At 38.1% G+C, this 27,506-nt stretch overlaps 1 protein-coding gene across 2 annotated transcripts; it reads left to right on the top strand.

Moving 5' to 3' along the window:
• Positions 1–1,792: 1,792 nt before the first annotated feature.
• CDC16 (cell division cycle 16) lies at positions 1,793–27,506 on the top strand. Of its 2 annotated transcripts, XM_086619728.1 has the most exons (18): positions 1,793–1,885; positions 4,111–4,165; positions 5,102–5,199; positions 5,718–5,756; positions 6,561–6,701; positions 7,676–7,835; positions 8,476–8,570; positions 9,204–9,337; positions 11,618–11,697; positions 13,294–13,343; positions 14,620–14,693; positions 16,982–17,107; positions 17,827–17,979; positions 19,497–19,560; positions 21,165–21,226; positions 23,360–23,495; positions 24,431–24,521; positions 25,638–27,506. In XM_086619728.1, exons 1-18 carry the CDS (start codon positions 1,838–1,840, stop codon positions 25,901–25,903), a joined length of 1,872 nt encoding a protein of 623 aa, XP_086475854.1. In that variant the 5' UTR covers positions 1,793–1,837; the 3' UTR covers positions 25,904–27,506. The 2 variants fall into 2 exon arrangements, with proteins under 2 accessions (XP_086475854.1, XP_086475860.1); XM_086619734.1 differs by lacking the exon at positions 17,827–17,979.

The raw sequence follows: 27,506 nt of genomic DNA, 5'->3' as shown, positions 1-27,506 counted from the left end.
CCTTCAGAGAGCATTCCTTGGGCAGCTTCAGGATCCTGCAGATCATAAATCTCTCTATGCTCCAGACCAGCTCCCTGTGAGTATGGCTGCTCTGAACTGTCATCCATCCCCAACAAGAGTGTTTTCTTCTCTTCCAACCCCCACACTTCCTGTGCATCTTTTTTTTTCTTGCCCAGCCAAGACTTCTATCTTAGAGGTTTGCACCAACTCATTTTTTTTGGTTTTTTTTTTTTTTTTTTTGTTCTGCGTTTGATGATGTTTCGAATTTGGTCCTCTACTGAGATTTGTAAATCCGTCTTGTTCTTCTCTGAGTCACTGCAGTTTGCTGCCCTGATATCTCACGCTGAACAGAAGACAGTGAGCTCTGGTGTGTTACCATTACACCGAATCTACGGGGTGATGTCCCACTTATGAGAAAATTGCATGCTTCACCACCCAGCAGTTTCTAAATAGCATCAAAATCTCACTCAAACATATTTTATTGTACACAGAAAGATCCACAAACTGACAAATACATATGCCGTTAACCATGCTAATTTCAAAGAGATTTTAAACCAATAAGTACGAGTGGAGGGGTAGCACCCATGATAAGCCACAAGTTTCAGAGAACTGAAGGTACAGAAGCTTGATTGCATCCTCTCTTCTGCGACAGCATGGCCAGATGGCCATGAGAGCTATTTAGACACCTGAAGGTGTCTTCAGAAAAGCCGAACATGATGATAACACTTGCTAGACAGGCCTGTTGGGATCTAAAGAAACCACTAACAGGAGGATTTATGTCTCCATTACACAAGCTGATGGAAAGATGAACAAGGATTTTGCTTTTGTCAAGATCTCAGTTACCAAAATGTGACAAAGTAGCAGACCTACAAATGCAGTTGAGTAAAAAAAGCAAAATAAATCTATGTTTTACCGCAGGGATAAAATGGGTATCTGCCATCTGCAGCACACTTGCTCAACAATGTCAGAGAAGAAACAGTCCCAAAGGGTGACGTAGTGTGAGGTGCAAAGCCAACCTAATTAATAACAGGTGGAAACCACTGAAGTCACGGTTTTACATCCAAGGGCAGCTTCTGCAAACAGATTAAGAGAGGGCACATTGATCCATTTTTCTCAAAAGAAAGCTGTTTACTTGTGATCAGCTGCCATCTTCGTGGGCTTCTCCACAGCGTAACCCTGACACAGGTTTTTCCTCGCCATCAAAGCACACGCAGACGATTTCCTGTGTTGTACCGGGCATACCTGCTCCAAGATGGATTGGCCAGCACCCGAATTATTTCCAATCATTTTTTTTTAATTCATTTGCTCATGTCGTCTGATTTTCAGTAGTAAAAGCTGACATTTTTCAGCTATGTCCTAGTGGATAATGGTTCCCCAATCTGCGTGATACCAAAAATGACTGGACGATGAAGGACTTGTAGGAAACCTCCTGACGCGCCCTCCGCCGTCACCGCAAACCCTCAGGGAAAGATTTTCACCTCGAGGCCGCAGGAGCCGCACGGGGGTCTCAGGGCAACGGGTCTCTATCGCGGCCCTCACAGAGACGAACCTCCGCCTCACAACTGCGGAGAAGAGCCTCAGAATAAATTTACGGTGGGGACGGGACAACCTCCGCCATGGCGCTCCCCAGCCCGCCGGCCTCCAGCGCTCCCGGAACGACGCGCTCGGGGCGCGGTTTCCGGGCGGGAGGGAAGGAAGGACGGGGGCGGGTTTGAGCGCGGCACCGCCGGGCTGGGCGCCTCGCTGGGCGGGCGGCGGAGAGGCCAGCGCTCCCGGCGCGGCGGGCTTGGCGCCTGGGCCGCCTCCTCGTAGCTTCGCGCCCATACCGCGCGGGAGGATGAACCTGGAGCGGCTGAGGAAGCGAGTGCGGCAGTACATCGACCAGGTGAGGCGCGGGAGGAGCCCGTCGGGGCGGGGGGGTGGGGTTGCTGGGGAAGGGGCGGTCGGCCCACGGGGCTTTTCGCCAGGGAAAGGTCCTCTGGGCCCGGCTCCCGAGCGGAGGGAGGCTCGGGGAGCGGGTGCAGCAGGTACCGGCCTCTGTGGCCGGGAAGGAGGAGTCAATTTTAAAATAATGCCCCGTTTCCTCTGAGGAGGAGCGAGCGGAGGTGGGAGGGGAGCGCGGTGGGCCGGAAGCGCCGCCTGCGCGGTCTCCGCTGGGGCGTGTGGCCGCCTGGTAGCGGGGGGGGGTGAGGTGTACGGTCGTGATTTCCTCCTCGTTTGGAGGCGGAGGAGGAGAAAAGTCCGCTGTGGGAGCGGTGGGGCTGCTACGCAGCGAAGGGATGTTTGCAGCATCCCTCCCTCCCTCCCGTTTTGTGCACGTCGGACCGTGCTGACCTGACGGCTGTGGGTGCCTGGGTGCCCGTCGTACTGACCTGCCACGCTGCAGGCTGCGATTTGAAGGGCAGGCTTGTTTTCCTTCGTTGGCGGATTCAGCAATTATGTTGCCACAGGGCAAACAAACAAAAAAAAAAACCAAACCAACACATTATGTGTTAATAAATTAGATTAAATATAGCATGAAACCGCTCTGTTTCTAGTTCAGGCAGGCATCGCTACTGAGAGAAACCTGTCCCTTTGCTTAGCAGAAAGATTTGTGCCTGTGTGGCCAGCAAGTCTGACTGAAAGATGGATTTAGGATCCAAGTTAATTTGGTGAATTTTGTTGTTTTGTTTTGCTGTAATCTTTTGAGTTAAACTGGTTCACCAAGCTGCTTTGCCATGCAGCTGTATTGACACTTGTGCAGTTCTGAGGAAGGAGCGTCGGGAGGAACATGGGACTGCTTCTTTGTGTAATATAGTCAGCTTGTAGTACTGTGGAACAGCTCAACAAAAATTGCATAGTTCTCCACGGTCCTGGATTATGCCTTTTTGTGGTATCGAGAGAGTTATTTAAACCTCATTTCTTGCAGATAGCTATTACATACATAGGATTTTGGTTTGGGTTTTCTGTGGGTGTTTTTGATTTGTTTTTGCTGTTGGTTTGGTTTGTTTTTTGTTTTCTGGGAGTGAAAACCAAACTATTGAAACCGAATTATTTCCTTGGCAAATCTGCTGGGTGTTCTTGGTCTCCACCAAGTAGTAAATGTAGGAACACAGGATAGAAAAGACCACTGAGGTCATGGAGTGTAGTGCTTTGTGAGGATTGGAATACCATCAGTGCACATTTTTGACAAGTCTGCCAAACCTCTACTCCAAAAGCATAAAACAGGCTCTAAGACTGTAAACAAACTCCATAAGTGTAATGTTGTGGGAACGAGCAGAAGTGGCCAAGGCTTTTCTGGAGTTACAAGTCCTCGCAAGAGCAGGATATCTGTTAAATGTCCAGCAGATCCTGGGAAGTATATTATGCCTCGCAGCATGGAGAAGTATAAAAAGGAACAACAGTATCCCCTGCTCATCATATTAGAGAATAATCCCAGCCAATTCAATAAGGTTTTGCCTAGCATCCCAAATGCGATGGCAACCTTAGCTGAGTTAGTGGTATATACCTGCACACTGCTTCTGTGGGGTCTCTAGTTGCCACTAGTCTTTCTTCTCTATTCCACCCGCTTCTCCCGAGCTGCAGACTTGTCAGTGAAACTGTGTATCAGGAGCAAGGAGAAGTTCAGGTAGGGCCTGTGGTTTGTGTGACTTTAAAGCATCTTGACTAGAGAATGAAAATTTCTTAATTGAAGATAGTGCTGCTGAAGTTTCCTGAAGCAATTTTGTGTGTTCTGTTCTTTTAATATAGTATTAACTTTCGTCTAAAATGTAGCATTGATTTTAAGGGGGAGCAGAGAGTAGGATCTTGCTACTCTTTCAATGATAGCAAATCAACTAATGACCCATTGCCATACTTACGTAGCACGTACCTTTTGGTCAAAGATATCTTCGTTTTCTCGATAATAAGTTAACAACCCTACCTCAAGTTACTTTTTATATCCTTTAAAGAAGTTACAGTACTGGCCCTTTTAAACTGTTTTTTGAACTTAGAAGGATCTCAGTTGTGAACCGTCGTTCGTTAGAGACTACATGTAAGATGTAAAATGTGAATGATGTACAATATATTTCAAAACAATCCAGGAAAGCTAACTGCAAATAAATACTAATTATTTCTATTATGTTTTTACAGCAGCAATATCAAAGTGCCCTGTTTTGGGCAGACAAAGTAGCTTCACTATCTCATGGTAAGTAGTTACTTTTTACATTGTTTTTGATTAACTGCTTTCTGATACCATTCTGTTTTGATTTTTGTTGTTTTTTTTTAAGCTGTGCGGCTAAATGTTGAAGTTTTGAGTTTGGTGTAAGTGCTTTTCTGTGGTCTTTGGAATGCAGTTTTTCCAAATAGAGCAGGACCAATCTTCCTTCACTTCCAAACTTGGTGTTAAAATTAATGTTTGGCTAAACTTTAAGGTTTGCCTACCTTAGGAGACCAAAAAAAAAAAAAAAGGCTACAAGGGACAACAGTGGTTTCCTACAGGATTCACTGTTGCTCTGGGTGACAAGTAGAATGCAGTTTTACTGAGTGAGTTGATGCTGGTAGCCTATGTCTGCCTACAGCCATGGTCTGTTTACACTTCTTAAAATGATTCTAGGGGCTTGATCCTGCAAAAGCTTTGGTTGCAAATAAAGTAGGAGAGTGCTAAACTGTGCTTCTGCTCTTGTAACTTCCAGCTGCATAAATCTAATGCTTTCACTTTCACTGTTGTTAGGTTCCCATTGATTTTTTTTGAGAGGGGCAATTCTGGGTTGTTTTTCCTGCCCTATGTGCAAGGGTAGGGTTACTTACAAGTGCTGCCTTTTTTTAGATCGGTATCACTGTTGTCTCCTCATGATGCATTTCTAGTATGACATTTTTTGTATTCACTGTCCAGTGCACTATCTGATGTCTTTAAATTTAAAATCTGATTATTTTTTCATTTTAATCTCTTACCAATAGATACAAGTTGTTTATACATGCATATACAACTTTGTAACTCAATAGGATACTTGAGTGTGGGAAAAATACTTCTGTAGTGAAGCAAAAGTGAATATTCTGTATGAAGGTGTTGAAAGATATATTATAGATTAATCGTTATTATTTAATAATTATTATTAATCGTTAAATTATTCTTTAATTTTAGAGGAACCACAAGATATCTACTGGTTGGCCCAATGCCTTTACCTAACAGCTCAGTATCATAGGGCAGCACATGCCCTTCGATCACGTAAGTTGGATAAGGTAAGTAATTTTAATCAAAGACTTACTACTGTTATTCAGCTTTAAACCTCTGCTGCTAACTACAGTTACTTCTTCACCATCAGAGGATAAGGTTTATGGGAAAAGTAGTTTAAAAACCTGCATGATGTAGTTTATCTGAACCAAGTATAGCCCTGTGTTCAATCAGGCGGATTAAAACTGTTGTCCCCAGATAGGGTCAAAGAAAAGAGAAGTGGTCCAAGGATTTAACTGCAACAGATGTGGGAAGGTGGAGTGTCACTTCAGGGACAGATAGCTGTTTAAATTTTCCAATCACTCTGCTAATAAGTGCTAAAGGCAAGAGTGAAGCAAGTGTCTTTTGAGAGTTTAATAGTAGAGAAAGCGTTACAGACTTAGTCGTTTTGGTCAGGGAAGGATTTTGGAGGTGAAAGGGGTGAAGAAGCCATACGACTGAAAAAGGAGAGGGCAAAATGGAGCCTAGCAGTGGAAGTAAACATGCTCTCTCTTTGTAACTAATACACATGAAACTTCTCTTTCAGTTATATGAAGCGTGTCGCTACCTTGCAGCTAGATGTCACGTGAGTACACGTTTTTAACCTCAATTGGAAACAAACCAAACTAAATAAAAGATACATCTTGGGAAGATTAGGTACCTGGCAGGCAATGTAGATGTCTATGTTCATTAGAATAACAGGTTTAAATTTTGTGACAGTTGATTTCATTCTGTAACCTTCAGTATGGTCGCTGGAGTATTCATTGTGGTACTATTCTGCAGAAATCCAACTGACCTTTTTTTCCAGGAAAGAAAACACTTCTCTAATATTTTGTGGGGAAAGAATGTGAACTATTTTTGTCTCATGTCTTCATGTTTATATTTTTATTTGGTTGGTTGTACTCTGACCAGAGATGTGATTTATGGTTGTATAAATATAGTTAGCAGCTTTATGCTTCTGTATAAAATGTTATACATAAACAGTAAAATGCAGTGCCTTCACAGGGTAACTGAATCAGTTGGTAGATTAAATATAGAAATTTGAAATAGAATAATGTGCTGCTTATAGAATAAAATGATTTTATTAAAACCTGTATTAACTATTTTTAGAAGCTTACCTGCTTCTGTGATTGCATAATGCTGAATAATGGATTTTTCCGTAGATGTTAATGTTATAATTTTGTGCATAATATAGATGACTAGTAAAATAGTTGACTGCAATTGTAAAATGACATACGTCCAAATAAGACTATGCACGCATGAAAAACCTGCTGATAAGCACTGGCTGTTATAATCTGTGCCTTTGAAATGTGACACTGTGTTTACTGGTGCTTTACATACAGATGTTTCAAATCCCAACCTTGTTTTTTACATGCACATGTTTGACTAGTATGCTGCAAAAGAACATCAACAGGCGCTGGATATTCTTGATATGGAAGAGCCCATCAACAAAAGGCTTTTTGAAAAGTACTTGAAGGATGAAAGTGGATTGAAAGACTCTACCACAGACTGGGAGATGTCACAATCCTCTGTAAGTGACGTTTTTAAAACCAGTATTTTTATAACTGAGAAAAATAAGTGTGAAGTCAGAAAGTGATTTTACAGCTGTATGAATCTGAAACTCTGTGTTTTAACTTTCTTTTTGGGATAACATAATTTTCAAAAATGCTGAATATTCTTCTTTCAGCCTGAAGTCATGCGTTAGCTTGCCTGTGTAACTTGGTTTGCAAAAATGAAGAGTGCTTTTCAACAGCGTCCCATAAATTATTTGCAGACTCTTTGCAGGAAGTTCATATCTAGCATTTGGTTTTAGAGTCTTTTTGCTCTATGCTGCAATTTCAGTCTTGACTACGTAAACTAACGCTTCTTTCAATTGGACTGTAAGTTCTGAGATAACAAAGCAAGGTTTCTTCTTTTCCAGATATTTTTAATGAAATATTTCCTTATTCAACTGTTGTTCTCAGTGTGACATTTTTTGATCACTCTTGAAAACTATGTGACGTGAAGGTGAAGTTTTTGAAGTGTAGTGAAAAAATTCTGCTTAAAATAGTTGAGTTCATCGATTTGGCCCTTTTCATCTCTACTGTGGTCATTCTTGTCTTGCTTGAAATACGTGGTTTAATAGTCAACATGTTAAGTAGTGAATCGCATTTCGAAGTGACGATTTCCCTTTATTGAATATGAAAGGAATTTAGCATAAATAGCTTACAACTCAATATTGGAGAGCTGGATGCCAGAAGCAGAAAAGATAAACTCCATCCTTCCTCTACTTCAAGTATGTGTTTGTTTGGTGGTAGATAACCTGTCGGCATTCGTGTGTTTTTTTGTTTTTTTTTTTTTTTAAGGTAGTAGAGACAATATTTCATTTACAGACAGCACTAGAAAACCAAGCTCCGTCATACATGAAACGCTTTTTACTTTTCAGGGAGCCCATTTGATTTGTGCTCAAAACCAAATTGCAAACATTGATTCAGTCTTTGACCTCCAGCCCTGCTTTTCCACCAGATCAAGAGCTCTATATGCCTTTTACGAGGGAAGATCTATGATGCTTTGGATAATAGAACCCTAGCAACATACAGCTACAAAGAGGCCTTGAAGCTCGATGTTTACTGCTTTGAAGCATTTGATCTTTTAACGTCGCACCATATGCTGACGGCACAAGAAGGTCTGGACAGCAGTGTTTCTCAAATACAAGTAACATTCAGCTGCTCTCTCAGTACACCTTTTTCCTGGATAAAAATGAAAGCAATGCTACAAGTAACAGACTTTAAAATGTTAAGAACAGAAGATGTATGAGATGCCTGAAAACTATAATCTGCTCATATCTACATTTAAACTTTATTTTTCACTCTTGTCGTGCTAAGAATTAAAAGAAACAAAGTAACCTGGCTATCCGGTTGATTAGCTCTGGAAGCTCCCGCGCTCTTTGCCCGGCCTAAACACTGTTTCCTGTGTTCTCAATTTCCCAGGCTTTGAATCCATGAAACTTTACTTTAGTTGTAGTAGCCATTGGTTAATACAGCATTCTGAGTGATAAAATTTGACGTATAGAGTAAATAAAAATAGTGAGGTGTTATGTCATCTTTATTACTTTTTATTTAAAAGTATAGAAGGAAAAACTGAGAATCCAATTATTAATTTCTGCAATTGGTAGTATTAACAGTACAGATACACTAAAACAGATGTATTCCTTGTAGTTTCAGGATAAGCATTGTAAAATTCTTTGCGTCTCTAAGTTCTAAAAACGTTGGATCTTGCTATTTCTTCTGTAATGTGACAACTTCATTTTTTTTTAATTCACATAGAAAAAGAACTTCTTGAATCTCTACCTCTTAGTAGACAATGTACAGAAGAAGAACAAGAATTGCTTCACTTCTTGTTTGAGAATAAATTGAAAAAGGTAAACCCCAAAACTGACTAAAAAGCTGGAGAATTGATTGAAAGTCTCAACTTCAGGTGTAAATTTTTTTTTATTCCATTTATTCTGAACATTGGAATAAATAAGGGCTTTGTAGGTTTGGTTATTTTAAAAATTATGATGTAGTAGATATCACTTTATGGGAGCATATAACAGTTTTGTGTGAAATTATTTTCTGGTGTGGTGACAACTTGAAATTCTGATTTTTTTATTTTTTTTTTAGCTTTATGTCTTGAGAAACTTCTAGATGGGGAAAAAGAACATTGATAACATAGGCAAAATGCCAGTTACCTGAAAATACTAGGGTATAGCAACGTTATTCCAGACTATTTTTTCCAAAGATAATGTGAGAGCACTGAAAGCCATATATTCGTCAATATTCATTTCTACAGCCTACAAATAACATATTGAGACTAACAAAGCATCTTTCATGTTCTAAGTGAGCTTTTAAGTACATTATAAAGAACCATTTTACCAAATATGTGTTTTATGGACTTTAGGTTTAAAATTAATATTAAGAAGCTTAATGCTTCTTAAATATTCTTTTAGAAATAAAAATACTAATACTTACCCCATCTGATTTTTAGATTGGTTGTTGTTTCTTTTGTATTTCAGTATAATAAACCCAGTGAAACATTGATTCCTGAATCAGTAGATGGTCTTCAGGAAAACCTGGATGTGGTGGTATCCTTAGCTGAAAGACATTACTATAACTGTGATTTCAAAATGTGTTACAAGCTTACTTCAGTGTAAGTATACAAAGCAACTTCGAGCGTTTTTTTTTCTCATATGGTGTAGTATAACAATTATGCCTGGGCTCACAGTGAATATAATTGTTCAATGGATTGACATACAAAACCATTTGATACGAAGTTTCAGGTATTTAAAACGTGTAGTTTGTGTCTTGCAAGACATGGTGTTTTTAAGATACGTAGCAGAAGTATCCAAAGCAAAACTCCGGTTAATCAGCACTGTGCGGCACCTCCCTTCATTCATCCTCTTCCTTACTCTGGTACCTCCAGTTTTGTGTGTTCTCTTGCCTGCTTCTTGTTTGGCCTTCAGAATGAACAGGTTTGGATCAGTTGGTTCGTTAGGCAGTATGATTTCTCTAGCTGATTAGAAGTTATGTTAATTTTGGGTTGCCAAGTATTGTGTCTCAGTTGTTCCGTAGCCCAGGCATACGCTGCTGTTGGTTGTCAGATCATAGAATCATAGAATGGTTAGGGCTGGAAGGGACCTTCAAAGGTCATCTAGTCCAACTCCCCTGCAAGGAACAGGGATATCTCCAACTAGATCAGGTTGCTCAGGGCCTCATCTAACCCGGCCTTGAACGTCCCCAGGGATGGAGCATCCACCACCTCTCTGGGCAACCTGGTCCAGCATTCTACAACTCTCATGGTAAAAAATTTTTTCCTAATATCCAACCTGAATCTACTTCCCTCTATTTTAAAACCATTACCCCTTGTCCTATCACAACTGGCCCTCCTGAACAGCCTCTCCCCATCTTTCTTGTAGGCCCCCTTGAGGTACTGGAAGACCGCTATAAGGTCACCCCGGAGCCTCCTCTTCTCCAGGCTGAACAGCCCCAACTCTTTCAGCCTGTCCTCATAGGAAAGGTGCTCCAGCCCTCTTATCATCTTCATGGCCCTCCTCTGGACCCTCTCCAACTGGTCCATGTCCTTCTTATGTTGGGGACTCCAGAACTGGACGCAATACTCCAAGTGAGGTCTCACAAGGGCAGAGTAGAGGGGGAGAATCACCTCCCTCGACCTGCTGGCCACGCTATGGGTCAGAACAACAACATGGATTGCTTCTCAGCCATGGTTGTGGAGCTAACCTTTCTGCTGGCCTGACAGCTACCTCTTTTCTTCTCTTTTCTTAAAACTGGATCTTTGTGTTTGTACTGCATAAACTCAGAATATTGGTAGCATAAAATGGAAGGGGTTTTGTTTACTTTTCTTTTTTTTTTTTTTTATAGTAAAGCTTTTTCTTAGTTGAAGCAAGCCAGCACTATGTAGAGTATCCCATGGAACCCAGTACAGGCGAGGTTTTTGGGAAGGCTGTGGAGAATGCTGACAGTTACGATGAATTTAAGCATCTGAGTAAAATAATGATCCTGTTAAAATAAATTGCTCCAATTAAGTCAACAAAATTATACTGTTGCATCTTTGTTTCTGAAATTTAATTGCTGTGTGTTGTCTAGCAGAAAGTGGCAGGAGTAAATGTATGCTAAGGAGGAGACTACCACAGATGCTAGAGCTTGGAAATGAGTCTGGGAAGTTCATATGACTTTGAAGCTTTAGACTTTCTCCAAGAGACCATTTAATACACTTGTTTATATGTTCTTTTATACTTTTAATTTGAAATACTTCGAACTATTTTAAAATGTCAACTAAACTTTTAACCATTTCAAGATGTGCTTCTCAGAGAATAGGGTCATACTGTTGTAGTTCTGATTTAAGAGATTCTGTGAATAGATTTCAAGACGTTTTATTTTTCTCTGCTGAGTTTACCAGTTGCCAGTGCTTACAAAAAGGGCACATGCCTACAAGCCATGTCTTGCATGCAGTCTGTTGTCTGTGAGACTCTTCCATTTCTAAACACCACAGGAAATAGAAAACGAAAACTGAGCTAAATATGTTCCCTGAGGCATACTGCTTAGAGTTAAGCTCAGAAAGTTGAGGACTGTTGCTTGAAAGTCGCAATCCAATGTATGGAAAAGATGAACAGAAATGTTGTTGTTTGTGGGTTAAATTTGAAGTGACCTGCAAGAAAATGTATATTTTATTCTGGTTTTCCGATTGTTTATTCAGCTCGCCAGAATTTTCTGTTAAGCTAAATTAATAGCTATTTTTCTGGTCTTAAGATAGTCTTTACTATGCTGTTTATTAATAGTTACCTTCTAGTCGCAAATAGTTTTCCAATGCCTAAAGTGGTAATTAACTGGAACATTACACACTGTAAAAGCAGCTTATAACACATTAAAAATTTTTTAAATGTGCATTGCAGATTTTTTTTTTCTTTTTTAGAGTGATGGAAAAAGATCCTTTCCATGCAAATTGTTTACCTGTGCATATAGGGACACTTGTGGAGCTTAATAAAGCGAATGGTAAGAAGCACAATATTTAATATGAGTCAAAAGAAGATTGTAATGCTTCAATTTTAAAAAATAATTAAGGATGCCAAGAAACTCCCTTATATAACATTTTAAAAAATTACATATATTTTTCTTCCTACCTGCAGTTTCAAGAAAACAGCGGTAACTGGCAAAGAAGGGAGTTTCAGACCTGACAGCGGAGCGGGAGGGAGTAGTTGTGCAAAGAGTCTTTATTCATTCATGATCACGAGTGTCTCGTTCTTAACCACTAAGCTACATAACCAGAAAGTTAATGAGCTACCCTGCTTCATTTCTGTTGTTCGATTGCTGTTTCGAGGTGCTCTTCCTAGAGTGTCTAGGTGTACTTTTTCTGCTCAGCAACAAAATGGAAATGTATTAATTTAAAGTAGAAGGAACTCTTCAGCAGTATGTATGCTTAGGTGGACATGCTTTTTTCCATATTAGAAAAAATTCTAGACTCCTCTTGCCTTTGCTGTTACGAAGGCCTGTTTTTAGTTCAAATTTAGTAATCTTGCAGCACCTTTGCTAGAATTACGATAATAGCTTACTTGCAGCTGGGATGGCTTTTTCTTGTTTCAGACTGCATGTAAACATCCAAATCAAGTGAGGAGCTTGAATGTGTTTAAAAGCAATTAGAGAATACAATAAGGAGCCCATATGATTTGCAGTATCTCAAAGGATGATGCTTTGTATGTACACAAATAGGTCATTAGGTGTAATAGTACTTCTCAATGTTTAGTAAGTGTACTTTTCATTTACTTTACAGTTAACTACATCTGAAAGTGTGGCCAATACTCTGATTTTTCTTCTAAGTCTGCCTTGAGAAGCATCTTGTAAATAAGTTGGTTTTTGTAAGCCAGTTTTCATATTTGATTTTTCTGACACTAAGAATCGATACAAAGTACTCCAGGACAAACTGATCAATTTAAGAGCACTGTACTCAGAAGAAATAGAAATTTTATGTACCATAATGCTCTTTATTTTGAAATTGCATAGGCAATAGAGTCGTTATCCTGTATCTGACTACTTCTGCTGTTATTAGAAAATTTGTATTAAGTTATTCGAATAACTACAGTTACTATTTTTATTAGAAAAGTAATCACTCTAGAATTATTCCAAATAATACAGTCATTTATTTGCTTTTGTCCTATTTTCCGCATATTATTGCACAGGATTCTACTTTGGAATTTATCTAGCCAGTATGTTATACCTTTTAGATGTATTAATTTCAATAGTGTTTTACCGTGACAAGATACATTCAAGCGTAATACTACAGGCATTTATTTTAATGTATGTTAATGACCTAAGTTGTTGCGGAATTTTTAAGGAGTGGCATGTATAGCTGCTTATTTATGTGCTGTGAAGACTTATGTGGGTTGGTTTTGCCTTTTTTTTTTAGTTAATTGCAAAACTGAATGTTTTGAAGCAGTTTGAAGGATTACCACTAAACAGAAAACATTTTTGTTCACTTATGCATTAATAACATGAAATTTTCTGAATATTTTGTATAGAAAGCTAAAGGGCTTGAAGCATCTTAATGTTGTGGCTCATTTTAATTTTCTTTTCTTGTTTCTTCCCACAATGTAGAGCTTTTCTATCTTTCTCACAAACTGGTGGACTTGTACCCAAATAATCCTGTAAGTTGTTCTAAGCCTTCATTACCTGGTAGTTTTTTCTAGATGAGAGCACGTAAAAGTTGTAACGTAATAGTCAGGTTGAGCAACAGAATTCAAAATCTCTTCCTGGATGGAGCTAGTGAAAGCAGTTCGCTCCTTTTATTTTCTATGCATTGTGGTTTTTATACTAAGGTTCTTTTTTTTTAAAGCGAAGTACCTGTGAAATATATTCTATGTGAGGTATTCACTTTGAATAATAATTTAAAACAAATGCTACAGTAATAAATATATATGCACCTCTGAGGAAATTTTACAGTGTTTGAACACCTTCATAGGGAAAATTGTTTTCCTTTTACTCAGTCTGAATCTCCCATGTTGCAACTTGTTCCTGTTGATACCTGAAAAGGAAATTGAACTTTCCAAGACTCGTTTTAAGTTTTAGAAAGCAGGCATTCTTTATTGCAGCACTGGGTGCACGGGGGATTTCTCCTCCTAGTGTGCACACCCGGCTTCTGGACAGAAAGCTAGTTATACACTACAATCATACGTATTCATAACATATTTACATGTTCTTAAGCTATTGGTTAATTTTCTCTCGTTTTACACATAAATTACTTCGCATGCTCAGTTCTCTTCCTCCACCCCTTTCTTTTGGGTCTGGGGTGTATTTAGGGTAGGTGGTCCGTGAGTCAGTGGTCGCGATCTCCCCCTGCCGGAATTACCTTTTCCCCCAAGTCACTGCATGTTCACAGTTCAGAAAAACATGATACCAAAGTTTATGCAGTTTCTGGGATGTTCCCTCCAAGGGCAGACAGTTCTTGATAAAGAGTCTCCTTTTTAATCACTCCTGACAGCTTCAAGGATGCTCATCTTGTTAGTTTCTTTAGGTATGCGTAAATCACCTATTGCCGACTAAACCCTTCATGAAACTCTTACACAAAAACTTTAACCCCTTTATTGTTGGGTAACACCTTGCCTCCCATCCTGTCATTGCACCTCTGAGAAGAGTCTGGCTGTCTTCTGTGTTCCCTACCATTAGGTAATTGAAGATAGCAATAAGCTTTCCACTCAGCTCTCTCTTCATGAGGCTGAACAAACCCAGTTACAGACACACATGCCAGCAGTTCTGGCTTGTCTGTAACATCAAATAATTTGAAAAGCTGACTGCGATTTCAGTGAAAATATTCCTAACTTCTCTAATTATTATCCTTCCTCTGTTTTGCGTCACCTATGGTGATGTTTCATTAAAATCAGTGTGATATATCTAACAATATTCTATTTTGATTTTAATGTGTAGGTGTCATGGTTTGCAGTAGGATGCTACTATCTCATGGTTGGCCACAAAAATGAACATGCCAGAAGATATCTCAGGTACAGGTGGTTTTTTTTTTTTCAGGTTTTCCGTAGTGAATCTCTTGCTCGCTTGCTAAATAAATATTTAATGTTTCCAATTGTTTGTAAGCTCATAAATTAAACAGAAGCCTTGATAAACTGGTTACTACTAAAATATTCCTCATGTTGCCGCCCTTTTTTTGGTATAGCAATTTAGACCTCAACCTTCTAGATACATAAGTCTGTGTGTCATTTTTGAAGTGGCGTATCTTTTGGCAGTCACCTTCCTGTTATGGGTGGGTGTAGTCCCTGCATTCGCTCATTCTGCCAAGCTCACTACAGCTAGGCAATCAAGCCTCAGCTTGTAGTTTCAAGCATTCTCCCAGTTTCAGGTTTCATATCTTAAAGGAAAGAGTTAGATAGCCAAATGTCAGAATTTTCTATCTAGTTCTTTCTTTGCACAAACAGCCTTGGACTGTTTAGGTTGGTCAGTCAGTCCAGTGCTCTTTCCTGCGGGTCTTATGTGTGTGTATTGGTTATCAGCACTGGGGAGTGGGACCTTGCTGTGAAGTGTGGTGTTTGTTTTGATGCTGTAAGCTTAAACTGAGAAGGCTTAAATCAACTAGTAAAGCTTTCATTTTTCTTCTCGAGACCTTTATAGACAATATGTGTAAATATGAGTTAGTAATTTAGACTGTTTAAGTGCCTGGTTATTATGAGTAAACAATTTAAATTCCTGAGGGACATAGGTGGTGAAATAAAGAACATAGTTATTAAATCTGCAAGCATGCTTAGCCAGGAAGGGTCTATAGATGTGTTAGGGGGAAAAACAAAACAAAACAAGATACCAGAATGCAAGGTAGTTCTGCCAAAGAGGAAAAAAGGTCTGGTAAAAGTGAAACAGGAACAAGATGCTACAAGGCTAAGGACAGCTGTGGACTAGGCACTAGTTTTTAGAAAAGGATCTGGAGATACCATGGATAAAAACATAAGCTCCCATATTGTTTTGGAGTCACAGGACATCGTGCTGGAGCGTGCTGAACAGGGTAGAAGGCACAGCTGGGCAGTGCATCTGTAGCATGTAAGGGAAGTATCGTTCTGGCTGCTGCAGGAGATCTCTGCACCCTTTGCGTCTTGCAAAAGGGCTTACCTCATCTTGGCACCAATTAGGAAAACAACATTTGTGATAGAACATGATCCATCTTTTATGACAGTAACAAAGCTGTATTGTAATGTGTTGCTGTTGACAAGTCAGCGTGTGTGGAGAACTCAAGATGGATGTGAGATGATCAAATTGAATTCAAGAGAAGGCACTAAACAAGCATTCTGGAGAAGTTGACCAATAAGGAAAGTTTTTGAAGTGATTGAAGCTGTTTAGGATGTAGGGTGGGAAGATGCAAATGTTGGAATATGTAAAGTTTTGTCCCAGGAGACAGAGAACAAACAGTTCCCTAGGATCCGTGATGAGAAATAACGAGTTTAACTGTGACAAACAAAATTTAGATTAAATGTTGGGGAAAAAATGAAGTGTTTAAGTGTAGTTAAGCAACAGAATAGATTACTTGTGGAAAACGTAGGATCTCCGTGTCAGAAGCTTTCAAGAAAAGATAGGGCACGTCTGTCATGAGATGTTTAGTTATGAATGCCTTTGCCTTCTGACCAAGCAAATACCCTACAGAGCTTTCTAACGTTCCTGTCAAGTCCATATTTCTGTAGGGACTTCAGGTTGCAGTCTTGATGCTTAGGTTGCAGTCTTCAGCTCAGGACTTAGGTGACATTTTGTATACTTCTCTGATGCATGGCAACCGTCTGCAATGTCACAAATAAGTACTCTTGTCTTCATTAAGGCTAGTACAATTACATGGCAAAATTTAAACACACAGTTCAATCTAAGAGTTCATCTGGTATTTTCATATCCTGCTTGTGAAACTTATGTATGCTAGAATATATTTATTTTGAAATGTATAGCTAGAATTTTGTAAAACGTTATGAGTCATTACTAACTTTTTCTGTATTTTGGCCAATTCACCTATTATATTATTATCTATGTTCAGTAATATCAATAAATTCCTGCTGTCTTTGAACAGCAATAGAAATAATACAGTGAATTCTTGAAAATGTGTGATGCTTTAAAGTGCTTGTTGTTGAACTTTTAAACTTTGTTTAAGCTGGTCATTACAGAAGATTATCTTAATAGATACATAATGATGTGGCACAGCATTGCTATGTAAATAGTCATGTGAAGCAGATTAAATTTAATTTTTTATACGTATATTTGTTTAATTTTTTATGTATGTTTTTGCTTATGACCTACTCTTGTTTTTTAGCAAAGCTACTACACTTGAGCGAACGTATGGACCTGCATGGATAGCATATGGACATTCATTTGCAGTTGAGAGTGAGCATGACCAAGCCATGGCTGCATACTTTACAGCTGCACAGCTCATGAAAGGGTATGTCAAAAAGGTCATACTCAGAAAAATTAAAATTAATCCGTAAATAGTGTAGAATATTTACCTATATCCCTTTAAACAGTAGGAATACATTTGCAATAATTAGCTGGTAGAGAACAAAGGAGGGAAAAACCCAGTAATTTCATCATCTGCATCTGACTACATTATTTGTACTTGATTATTGTTACGATTAAGTCAAGATTTATATTTAGGTAATCTGTGTTCTACCTGAAAGTTCTCTGAAACTTGTGAATCATGTTTGTCATACCACGTCATAAACTGCTGTATAGTAATATCTTGAACAGCTGTTTCATCCTGTGGAGAAGGTTGTAAAATGATTAGAGGACTAATCATGTCACATTGTATATGAAACAGTATTTGCATTTGGTTGTAGTTATTGGTAAATGTAATCCCTTTGTTATTACTACTTCTGTATTCTATTTGTAAGCAAAATGTAGGAAGGATAGTAGGGGAAAAAACACAACCCTCTGAACTAACTTAAGCACTGAGAAAATACATGTAATTCCAGAGCAAGTTACAACTGTGTATTGGAGTTGAAGTTCTTGTCAATAACTTACAAAGTTCTCTTAGGTTAATAGTCCATTTAAATCAGCTTTTTACTTGGATGTACATAAACATATGCAAACACAGTTGGTGTTTCTTTATAGTTTGTGATGCCATTCCTGATAAGTGCATGATATTTGCCTTTTTTTTAATAGGTGTCACTTGCCGATGCTCTATATTGGACTGGAATATGGTTTGACCAACAACTCAAAGTTAGCCGAAAGGTTTTTCAGCCAAGCTTTAAGCATTGCACCTGAAGATCCTTTTGTTATGCATGAAGTTGGAGTGGTTGCATTTCAAAATGGAGAGTAAGCTTGCAAAATGAAACATGGATTACTCTAAAGTGTAATGTGCCAATATATCTACAAAAGTATTTCTGTTGAGCTACAGAATGCAAAGTTTCCTTTTTTTCTAGTTTAGATGGTGTTTACCCTAAACCCTTGCTTGCTATGTTGTTCTTCCTTGTTTAAGATAGAACAAGGAAAGAATGTAACGCTTGAGGAACATAGAATGGTTAGGGTTGGAAGGGACCTTAAAGATCATCTAGTTCCAACTCCCCTGCCATGGGCAGAGAAATCCTCCACTACACCAGGTTGCCCAAAGCCTCATCTAACCTGGCCTTGAACACTTCCAGGGATGGGGCATCTACAACTTCTCTGGGCAACCTCTTCCAGTGCCTCACCACCCTCAATGTAAAAAATTTCTTCCTTATATCTAATCTAAATCTGCCCTCTTTCAGTTTAAATCCATTGCCCCTTGTCCTATCACTACACACCCTTGTAAAAAGTCCCTCTCCAGCTTTCCTGTAGGCCCCCTTTAGGTACTGGAAAGTTGCTATAAGATCACCCCAGAGCCTTCTCTTCTCCAGGCTGAACAGCCCCAACTCTCTCAGCCTGTCTTCATAGCAGAGGTGCTCCAGCTCTCAAATCATCTTCGTGGCCCTCCTCTGGACTTGTTCCAGTAGCTCCATGTCCTTATGTTGGGGACTCCAGAGCTGAACACAGTATTCCAGGTGGTGTCTCACGAGAGCAGAGTAGAGGGGCAGAATCACTTCCCTCGACCTGCTGGCCACACTTCTTTTGATACAGCCCAGGATACGATTTGCTTTCTGGGCTGCCAGTGCACATTGCCGGCTCATGTTGAGCTTCTCATCCACCAGCACTCCCAAGTCCTTTTCCTCAGGGCTGCTCTCGATCCATTCTCCGCCCAGCCTGTACTTGTGCATGGGATTGCCCCAACCCACGTGCAGGACCTTGCACTTGGCCTTGTTGAACTTCATGAGGTTCTCACAGGCCCACCTCTCCAGCCTGTCAAGGTCCCTCTGGATGGCATCCCTTCCCTCCAGCGTGTCCACAACACCACACAACTTGGTGTCATCTGCAAACTTGCTGAGGGTGCACTCGATCCCACTGTCCATGTCTCCAACAAAGATGTTAAATAGCACTGGTCCCAGACAGATGCCTTTTCAAGGCATGCAACTCTGCCAAATGACAGGCACACACAAGTGCACGTGCTATGAAATTTTGTACAGCAAACCATTTTACCAGCTGAGGAGGTTCCAAATATATTCTGAAAATAACTAACAGAAATAAGAACTGTTTAGTGAATATTCATGGTTTGCTTCTGATTTTTTAACTTCGTCCTGTTAGCTCTTAGGAGCACATGCAAAATAGTCATACGTAAATTACTGGGTTTTTTGTAGCTGATTTCACTCGTACGACAAAATAACGTCAAAGAACTGTTCTTTACAATACAGTTTTCTCATACTGCTAATGAAAACTCTTCAGTAATTTACTTTTTTTTCCCTCAACCCTTCAATTCTTAGCTGGAAAACTGCAGAAAAGTGGTTTCTTGATGCACTGGAAAAAATCAAAGCTATTGGAAATGAGGTATTTTTCCTAATAACATGCATGATCATAAATTCATAAAACTCCAGGAAATTTCTGTAATATCTTCTGACAAAATATGTTGTGCTTATTTTAGGGTAGAAGCAATAGAGTGTAAATTTGACTTTAAAACTTGGGCCATCTGCTTGTAATCATGTATGTTGGGGTTTTAGACAAGAATCATCACACATTATCTTCAGTGCTATAGGAAAAGGCAAAAAGTGTGTTTCTTTATGAAATGAGAAGAAAATAAGCGTTGACTGGAAGATGGAATCCAGGTGTCATTCTCAGTCTTAGGTCTCAGTAGACCAGTGGTTCTTGACCTGAGGGTGGAACTGGGTATGCAGATGAAGATGGTTTCTGCCACCTTAAGCGTTAGCTGTTTCTTGAAGCTGTTTCTTCCATTTTTGTTTGAATGTAATCCTGTGTGAGAGTGGGCCCAGGAATGCTTAACTAACTTCCTGAAAGTAATCAAAATAATCACATTTTTCCTGTCAAAAACTCGTCAAACGCTGGAACACACAAATGAGTTTGTACCTAAAGAAAAACATTTTACTAGAGTAACTTAAGATGCCTTAATGAAAGCAGCACCACCTTGTCACAGGCTTCTTGTCAATTTTAAGACAGGTTTTCTCAATTTTTTTTTCTTTTTAGTTTAAATTTAGTGAACAAGGACACCACCTCATGCTGCTATAATTATTAACATGGCATCTTATATCAAGATAATGAAATTGCTTCTAGAACAAAATAAACCTTCTATAAAGTGGAAAGCACTGAAAAAATCTATAATCTTTGTGTGGACAAGGCACACATTTACTAAAACTAACTGCACGGATACTAATTTATACACTCACCAATATATAAACAGGGTTGTTCTGTTCTAGTTAAAGCTGTATTGTTCATGCGAATGCCACACGCTTTGTAGATCAGGCTTCAAATTATGCAAATGGCTAAATTCTTTAGTGTGGCGGTTTTCTTGTTTAGTGAGAAGTACTAAATATCAACATATCTACAAACACACAAATGGAAGTCTAGAATTAGAGTGGGAAACACCTCAAATAAGATTCTCTTACATTGTTATAAGTCACAAATTCATAATGCAATCGAGTCCAAATGATTTTTAATTTCATCAAAAAGTGTTCTGAGGATTTTTGTTGGCTCATATTGTCTTCTGTGTGTCTTGTAAATGAGCTAATTGAATTAAAGCAGATGAAGTTAGACTATGGAGAAGACAGGAAAAAGACCTTCAGTATTTATGAGTATTTTACAAACACCTAATTTGGGGTCTTCGGTACTACTAGGCTGAGAAACTTGATGTGATTTTTAAGTAGAAAACAAATTTTGTTTGGTTCGCATCCAAGTTTTACTATCACTGACCCTTTAATTGGGTTTAGGGAATGGAAAAATTAGAAAAATTAGTTATTGAATAAATGTTTTGAGCTAAAATATGTGTTTTGAAAAGACCTGAAAATGCTTATGATATGTTTCTTGGTCGTGAATGAGTTGCCTTGTTCATTTGTATATGTGGTGTTTTTTTTTTTAAAGTAGACAAAATTCAGTTACGTCTGGGAAGCTGCAGTTATTTGAATTGTTGCATTATTTTGCAGGTAACAGTTGATAAGTGGGAGCCTTTATTGAACAACTTAGGACATGTCTGCAGAAAACTCAAGTAAGCAGAGAGTACTGGAGCTACATTTATCTGGAATACTACACAAATGTATTTTCTCTATGCCTGCCTCTCATTTATATCAAGATTATGTACCACATGAGAGCAGTGTAGAAGCACCTTATAAGAACAAGATTCCCTAAATCAGCTTGTGAACGTAAATACATTAATCACCCCTTATATCCAGTTTCCTACAAGTGAGTTAATGTACTTAATGTGAAGAAAGCCTTTCCTTAACTACTGGTTCTTACTGGATAGAAATTTGGTCGAAGGCTTTTAGGTCCTTGTATGGATCTGAGTTTTAACTGGCTGCTTGAGTATGTCCACTGCTTTAGTTAACATAAAGGTGGTTTTGTGCTGATGAATTGCTTGGATCAGTGCTTGTGGGTTTTTTTTTTTCTTGAGGTGAAATACTCAGTGACGTTAACACAGCAATAAAATATTACTTTATGGTTTTTGAGAACAGAACTATTTCATATTTCATTTCATATTTGCATTCTAGGAAGAGAAAAAGAAAGGCAGAGTATATATGTAAGCTTTAACAGTTTTAACATAAAGATTTTCTCATTAATTACCTTCATCTGATGTTAACCAGTGTTTTCTTTTGTTTAATCAGTACCGTATCTTTTTTGTGTGTGTCATGGTTTTAACTGTCCAATTCGTGTATACTGTAATTTTTGCTTCAAAGCTGTCAATGAGAATGTGATTATGGTAGATAAAAGTCGTACTTCTGCTTTGGCTTTGGTAGTAATTGCTTTGTGCTCAAATTGCCAATTAGTCTTCATTTTCATTATGAAATACAATGTATAATGGTTACCCCTTCTGCCAAGATCAAGCAAAAGGCACTGCTTCTGGAATCCATTCATGAGTATAATTGCAGGGTTTTTCTTCAAATACTTGTTTCAGTTATAATTTCTTTTGTCTTTTTTTAATTTCTACAATAAGTTAGTAACTGCTTACATCACATTTAGGGGAATTTGCATTGTATTATTTGTTCAGGTTCAGAAAGCCAGCCTAATGTAATTCTACATCCTTGTAAACCATCTTTTGAGAAAATCGCATTGAGAATTTAGGCAGCTGTACATATGCTTTGACAACTTAAAATTCTGTAATAATTTACTGTTCATAAAAACTAATTTCAAGTTCATAATACATGCTTTTGTTCTTGTGAAAAAAACCTACTGGATATATGTCTGCTCACTATCATTATGTGGTTGAAGTTTGAAAGCAGCATATTAAAATACAGTGGTAGTTAATTGGACTGGTAAATACTATGAGTGAAAATAAAATTCAAACCATGGGAAAGTTTCGTGCAGCAAGCAAACAGTTGCATAATTTTTCTGCCTCAATTGTTACTTACTGCCCTCTAACAGTTTTGTTAATGTTGCTGTTTTGCATAATTTCGTTATAACTGTAGACGTGAAAATTTCTTCTGAATAGACAATTGCTATCTTTATACAACTTGCTACTAGGATGTCAAATGTGACAATTTAATTTCTCAGAGTAATGCCATAATGTACATTTAATCCTTGTTTTATAAAATAACAAATGCAATAAACAGTCTAATTAATGGATAATTTTTAAAGAAAGGGTGGCTAGTATTTGAAAGAAATTACGGATATGTGTAAATCTTCTTTTCTGATAGAGGACAGTAGCAAAATGGAAGTGACAAAAGTATCAGTGTATGTAGCACTTCAGGGTTGTGAAATTTCTGCCCGGAGAGCTTTTCTCACTTTGAACGATGAGTGGTTTAGTCTCGTACTGCTCCTTTGCTCCCCTGGGGAGGAAAATGAAAGCTGCAGAAAGCAAGCAAGCCAATGTTACAATGAGCAGCATTAAATGTCCAGAGCAATTTACCATATCACATTGCTCAGCTCATCTCCAAACGGGGCCTCGCTGTAGGCAGCTGTTGTGCTACGTAAGGGGAAGAATGATTTCTCAATTACTTTGAGGAAGAAAATTGTCAATATCCACAAGTCTTTTGTGCGTTCTATTATGTTCAGAGTATGAAGCAATAATTTTTAAGTTCCTGCAGAACTGCACGCCACTGAGCGAAGGAAAATAGCAATATAATACTATAAAAACACTTTTCACCCTGAAGCTTACCAACAGATCTTCTGTATTTAATCCTAACAGGAAATATGAAGAAGCACTGGAATACCATCGACAGGCTCTAGTATTAATTCCTCAAAATGCTTCTACTTACTCTGCCATTGGCTACATACACAGTCTAATGGGCAATTTTGAAAGCGCAATCGACTATTTTCACACGGTATGTAACTGGCTTAAATTCAAGTGCTGGTCACGTACTCTGTTATTTACTGTTTCATTCTGGTTTGGTTTTGGAACCAGCATTTTATCCAGCTTCTAAATTAGTGTTTATTTTATGATCTTAATTTTTTTGGAAAAATTTAATCTTCCTCAATTTTCTGTTGATTAGATAAAAAATGGCCACTTTGTGAAACTTAGTACTTGGATCCTTCTTTGTTATGAATTCACAGAATTAATTGAACATTGTTAATTGTCGTACATATTTTATATACATAAACTTCTCATGCAGCTGAAATGACTTAAAATACTTCCACCCTGTGCCTTGAAGTAGAAATTTTACAGCAAGTGCAACATTTAAAGATATGCTACTTTCTGTTATCTTAGATTTATCTTTACTATATGATACTTGTATATTATTACTGCAGGACAGTGTGGTGATTTTACGTTTTCATAGAGTAACAGCGAATTTTCCTCAGCTGAGTTTTCAGCATTCAAGTTGATTGGCTTGAATTTAGCTGCAGTTCTGTTTACCTAGAAGCTTGTATTAAGTATGTTTAGTTGTAATTACTTTAAGCGTGTCTCAGTCTGTTTCGTTACCAATTGTACCTTAGCTATACAAAATTAACTTCCTCACAGGTTTTCTAGCAGTTATTCTAGTAGTGTGTTATACTTCGTGGTTTGTGAATGATTCTCTGTTTGTGTACGTATCCTTTTCTGGTTTTGTTTGTGCTTTGCTCGCTTACTACTTCAGCCAGTTCATATGACAATACTCTTTCAGTTGTGCAGTGTTTCACTTTACAGTGAAGGCGATGCTCTGGAGCATTGTCGAGCAACAAAACAACAAACTCGGAACCATCGTGGACTTAAGATGTAAAGGGTTTTATTTTCTACTGAATACTTTTTAGTGTTTGGTTTTGTTTGGGTTTTTTTCAATAGGCCCTTGGTCTTAGGAGGGATGACACGTTTTCAGTCACGATGCTTGGACATTGCATAGAAATGTATATTGGTGATTCTGAAGCCTACATTGGTAAGTCTGTCCCTTACATGACTCTTAAGTCATCGAGTCCTTTGAGAGGAGTATTAATCTTACACCAAGAAAGACTGTCTACCATTACCTAGTTAACTTACGAAGTAGAATACGTCTTTGTTTGAATTTTTTTGTTTTATTTTTGTTTTAAATGGCTAAATGAGTCAGAACTTATCAGCAATTGCAGATGACCACTGGTTTTTCTAAGTATCATGACAGTAAATTCTTACCAGTATAAAGAAAGGAAACACTTTGCCATTGGAGGTAGTGATGATTTCTTTTATGGAAAATACTGATTTGTGGCAGCTTAGAAACCAAAGGGAACGGGGAAGACATGAAACAGAAATATGGAGTTAGAAAATCAGAGGACTTGATTTCAGCTAATGCTACTGTAGAGAGACATGGGCAAGGCATTTTCACCATGTCAAAACTCCACACTGCAGAGGCAGGATAAGTTCTTCCGCCTCCAAAAATAGAGCTTTACATATGGTAAAAAAAAAAAAATGCTTCATAACAATAACACATTATGTTGCCATAGTCTGAAATATTCTATGAAAGCTTTCTGCCCCCCAAAACCTTTATAGTGACATATTTCTGCTTTGTTGAACTCGGTGATTTATCTGTAATGAACACAGTTGATATTCTGTCAAGCACGTTAACGAGGCTGACGCCAGTAAAAGCCATTTGTGTGCTCTATTGCTTTTCCTGCAGATTTTTCACACAATTGAAGCAGATGTTTCTTCTCAATATTATTGTCTTGCTCCATATGTAGTTGGTTAACACATCTGGAAGAACCACGCAGCTGTGTGATATGCATTAACGCAAACCATACTGTGTGTAACTTAAACAACAGGAAAAGCCTCTTAGAGAATTGGCAATTACTTCTGCTAACGGACTTTTGAATCCAAGTTGTACTTCTCGTGTTGTGCTTTTTTCCAAAAGGAGGCTGGCGGATTTTTTCCAAACAACTCTATTCAACTTCAGTCATTAAGCAACAACAGCTCCCTATTAATCTGAAAGCAGAGACTTATAGTAGTTTCTGGATGACAGTTTCTTTGAGATACGTTTTTGAGTGTGTTCAGTTGCAATAAACTAATGGTTTGCCTGTTTTCCTAGGAACAGAGATCAAAGACAAATTAAGATGTTATGACTTTGATGTACACACAATGAAGACATTAAAGAACATAATTTCACCTCCCTGGGATTTCAGAGAATTCGACATAGAAAGACAAACTCTGGACGAAAGTGGCATAGTAACATTAGAGACCTCGCATCAAAGGAAAAGTACAGATACCAGTCGCCCATTGGAAGAAACATTCGAGATTGAAATGAATGAAAGTGATATGATGTTAGAAACATCAATGTCAGACCACAGTACGTGACCATAAACACTGGTAGAGAGCTCATTTTGTCTAAGTGTATTATGTTTGTTTTAGCGTTTTTGTTATGGTGTTATACTTTCAAGAATTTGCTATTTTTATATGAATTCAAACTACTACTCTGTACTCAACACCGGAGAAATAATGCTTGCCTTAAGGATGATTAAAAAGTATACATGACGGACTATTTCTACAAAACTGCTCATACATGATGAAGTGAAAAATAAATTCACTTTTTTTTAACTGTTTACTGATCCATGTGTCTGCCATCAGTAAGACTGTGAAGGTTTAAAAATAGTATTTAACATGGAACCATTTAAAATGTTGTTAAACTGAATAGCCAGTCTAATATAGTATTCTGTGGCTTCTGAGTTTTCATCCTGTCTGTGAGGAATGCTTCCTTAGTAAATAGACCAAAACAATCCATGAAGTTTTATACTTACTACTTTATAAATATGTATTCCCTTAAGGAGCAGTTTCAATGGTTTTCCATCATTCGACTTCAATTTGGCATACATTCAATTGATGACAAAGCATGTTACTTTCTTATAATTCCTCCTAGTTTTTTTAATTTCAGTTCTTTATCCTTCTGTATTGTGTTACTGAAACTGTATCTGTTTTTGGTAAGCTGACTCAACAACAAATGTGAGTGACGTAAACATGAAGACAAATCAGTCTTCCCCGCAATTAGCGCTGTAATAAAGTTGTAAGCCACAGTGTTACTACTGCAGGGACCGCAGTCATTCACTTCACGCACGGTTGTTTTGTCAAAGCAAAGGACTAACTGAACAATACACATAACACAGTTTTTACAAGTCTCTAAAGTGTGGTAATTTTAAATATCATTGATTCACTGAAAAATGAAGTAAAACATATGCCTCTGAAACAGCAGCAGTGAATGTGTCCATCCCCTAACCAAGACAGGTCTGTTTGCCTTCTTAGCATGCATGTTGAATGTATTTCTATAAACTTTTCCTTTCCCTTCTCTTTTTGCCTGTTCCACGTATGTCACTGTGTGGGGCTTAAAATTAAGAACGTAATGCTACAAGCTGTCGTAATATTTTCATCTGTGACTTCCAGCTAAGTTTTGGCATTTAATGTTTAGAATAGGCTTCCTGAAGTTTAGCATTCCAGACTGTAGCGTGAATTACTTCAGGACTCTAGAACTAGCAATTTTTCTGTAGACGAAGATTTTTCATGAAATACGATAACGATTTTTGGTTTAGTCAGCAAAATAAAATAATTGGTCTAAAATGTAATTTCTACACTGTATCTCAGTACATTTGTGTTAACATTTAAACATGTATTTTCAATTATACTTTTAGTATAAAGCTTATATGTTTGGTTATGGTGATATAAATTTCATTCACTTTGTTGGGGCAAGGTATAAAAAAACCTGACAAACGAGTGCGATTCATAAAATATTCCCTATACCCTTTTTTGGCACTTTATGTAAATATGAGGAGACAAGGGATGATGAATCCAAGTACCTGTATTGAAACCTTGCTGTCATTTTTGCTTTCCAGTAGTCCATCTTTCATGATTAATGGTCCTTTTAACTTTAAGTCAGACAATGTTTACTTTTAATTTTGCTGATAAATGGATA

Source organism: Tauraco erythrolophus, chromosome 1 (genome assembly GCF_009769465.1).
Source record: "Tauraco erythrolophus isolate bTauEry1 chromosome 1, bTauEry1.pri, whole genome shotgun sequence".
Classification (NCBI taxonomy): Eukaryota; Metazoa; Chordata; class Aves; order Musophagiformes; family Musophagidae; genus Tauraco; species Tauraco erythrolophus.
Note: the sequence above shows the minus strand (reverse complement) of the source record. Positions and strands in the feature narration are given on the sequence as shown.

Excerpts from the sequence above, each read along its gene's own strand:
- CDC16 (XM_086619728.1), top strand. The coding sequence starts at position 1,838 with ATGAACCTGGAGCGGCTGAGGAAGCGAGTGCGGCAGTACATCGACCAG. Across the intron at positions 5,200-5,717 it reads GATCACGTAAGTTGGATAAG|TTATATGAAGCGTGTCGCTA; the intron begins GTAAGTAATTTT and ends CTTCTCTTTCAG. Across the intron at positions 14,694-16,981 it reads CATGCCAGAAGATATCTCAG|CAAAGCTACTACACTTGAGC; the intron begins GTACAGGTGGTT and ends CTTGTTTTTTAG.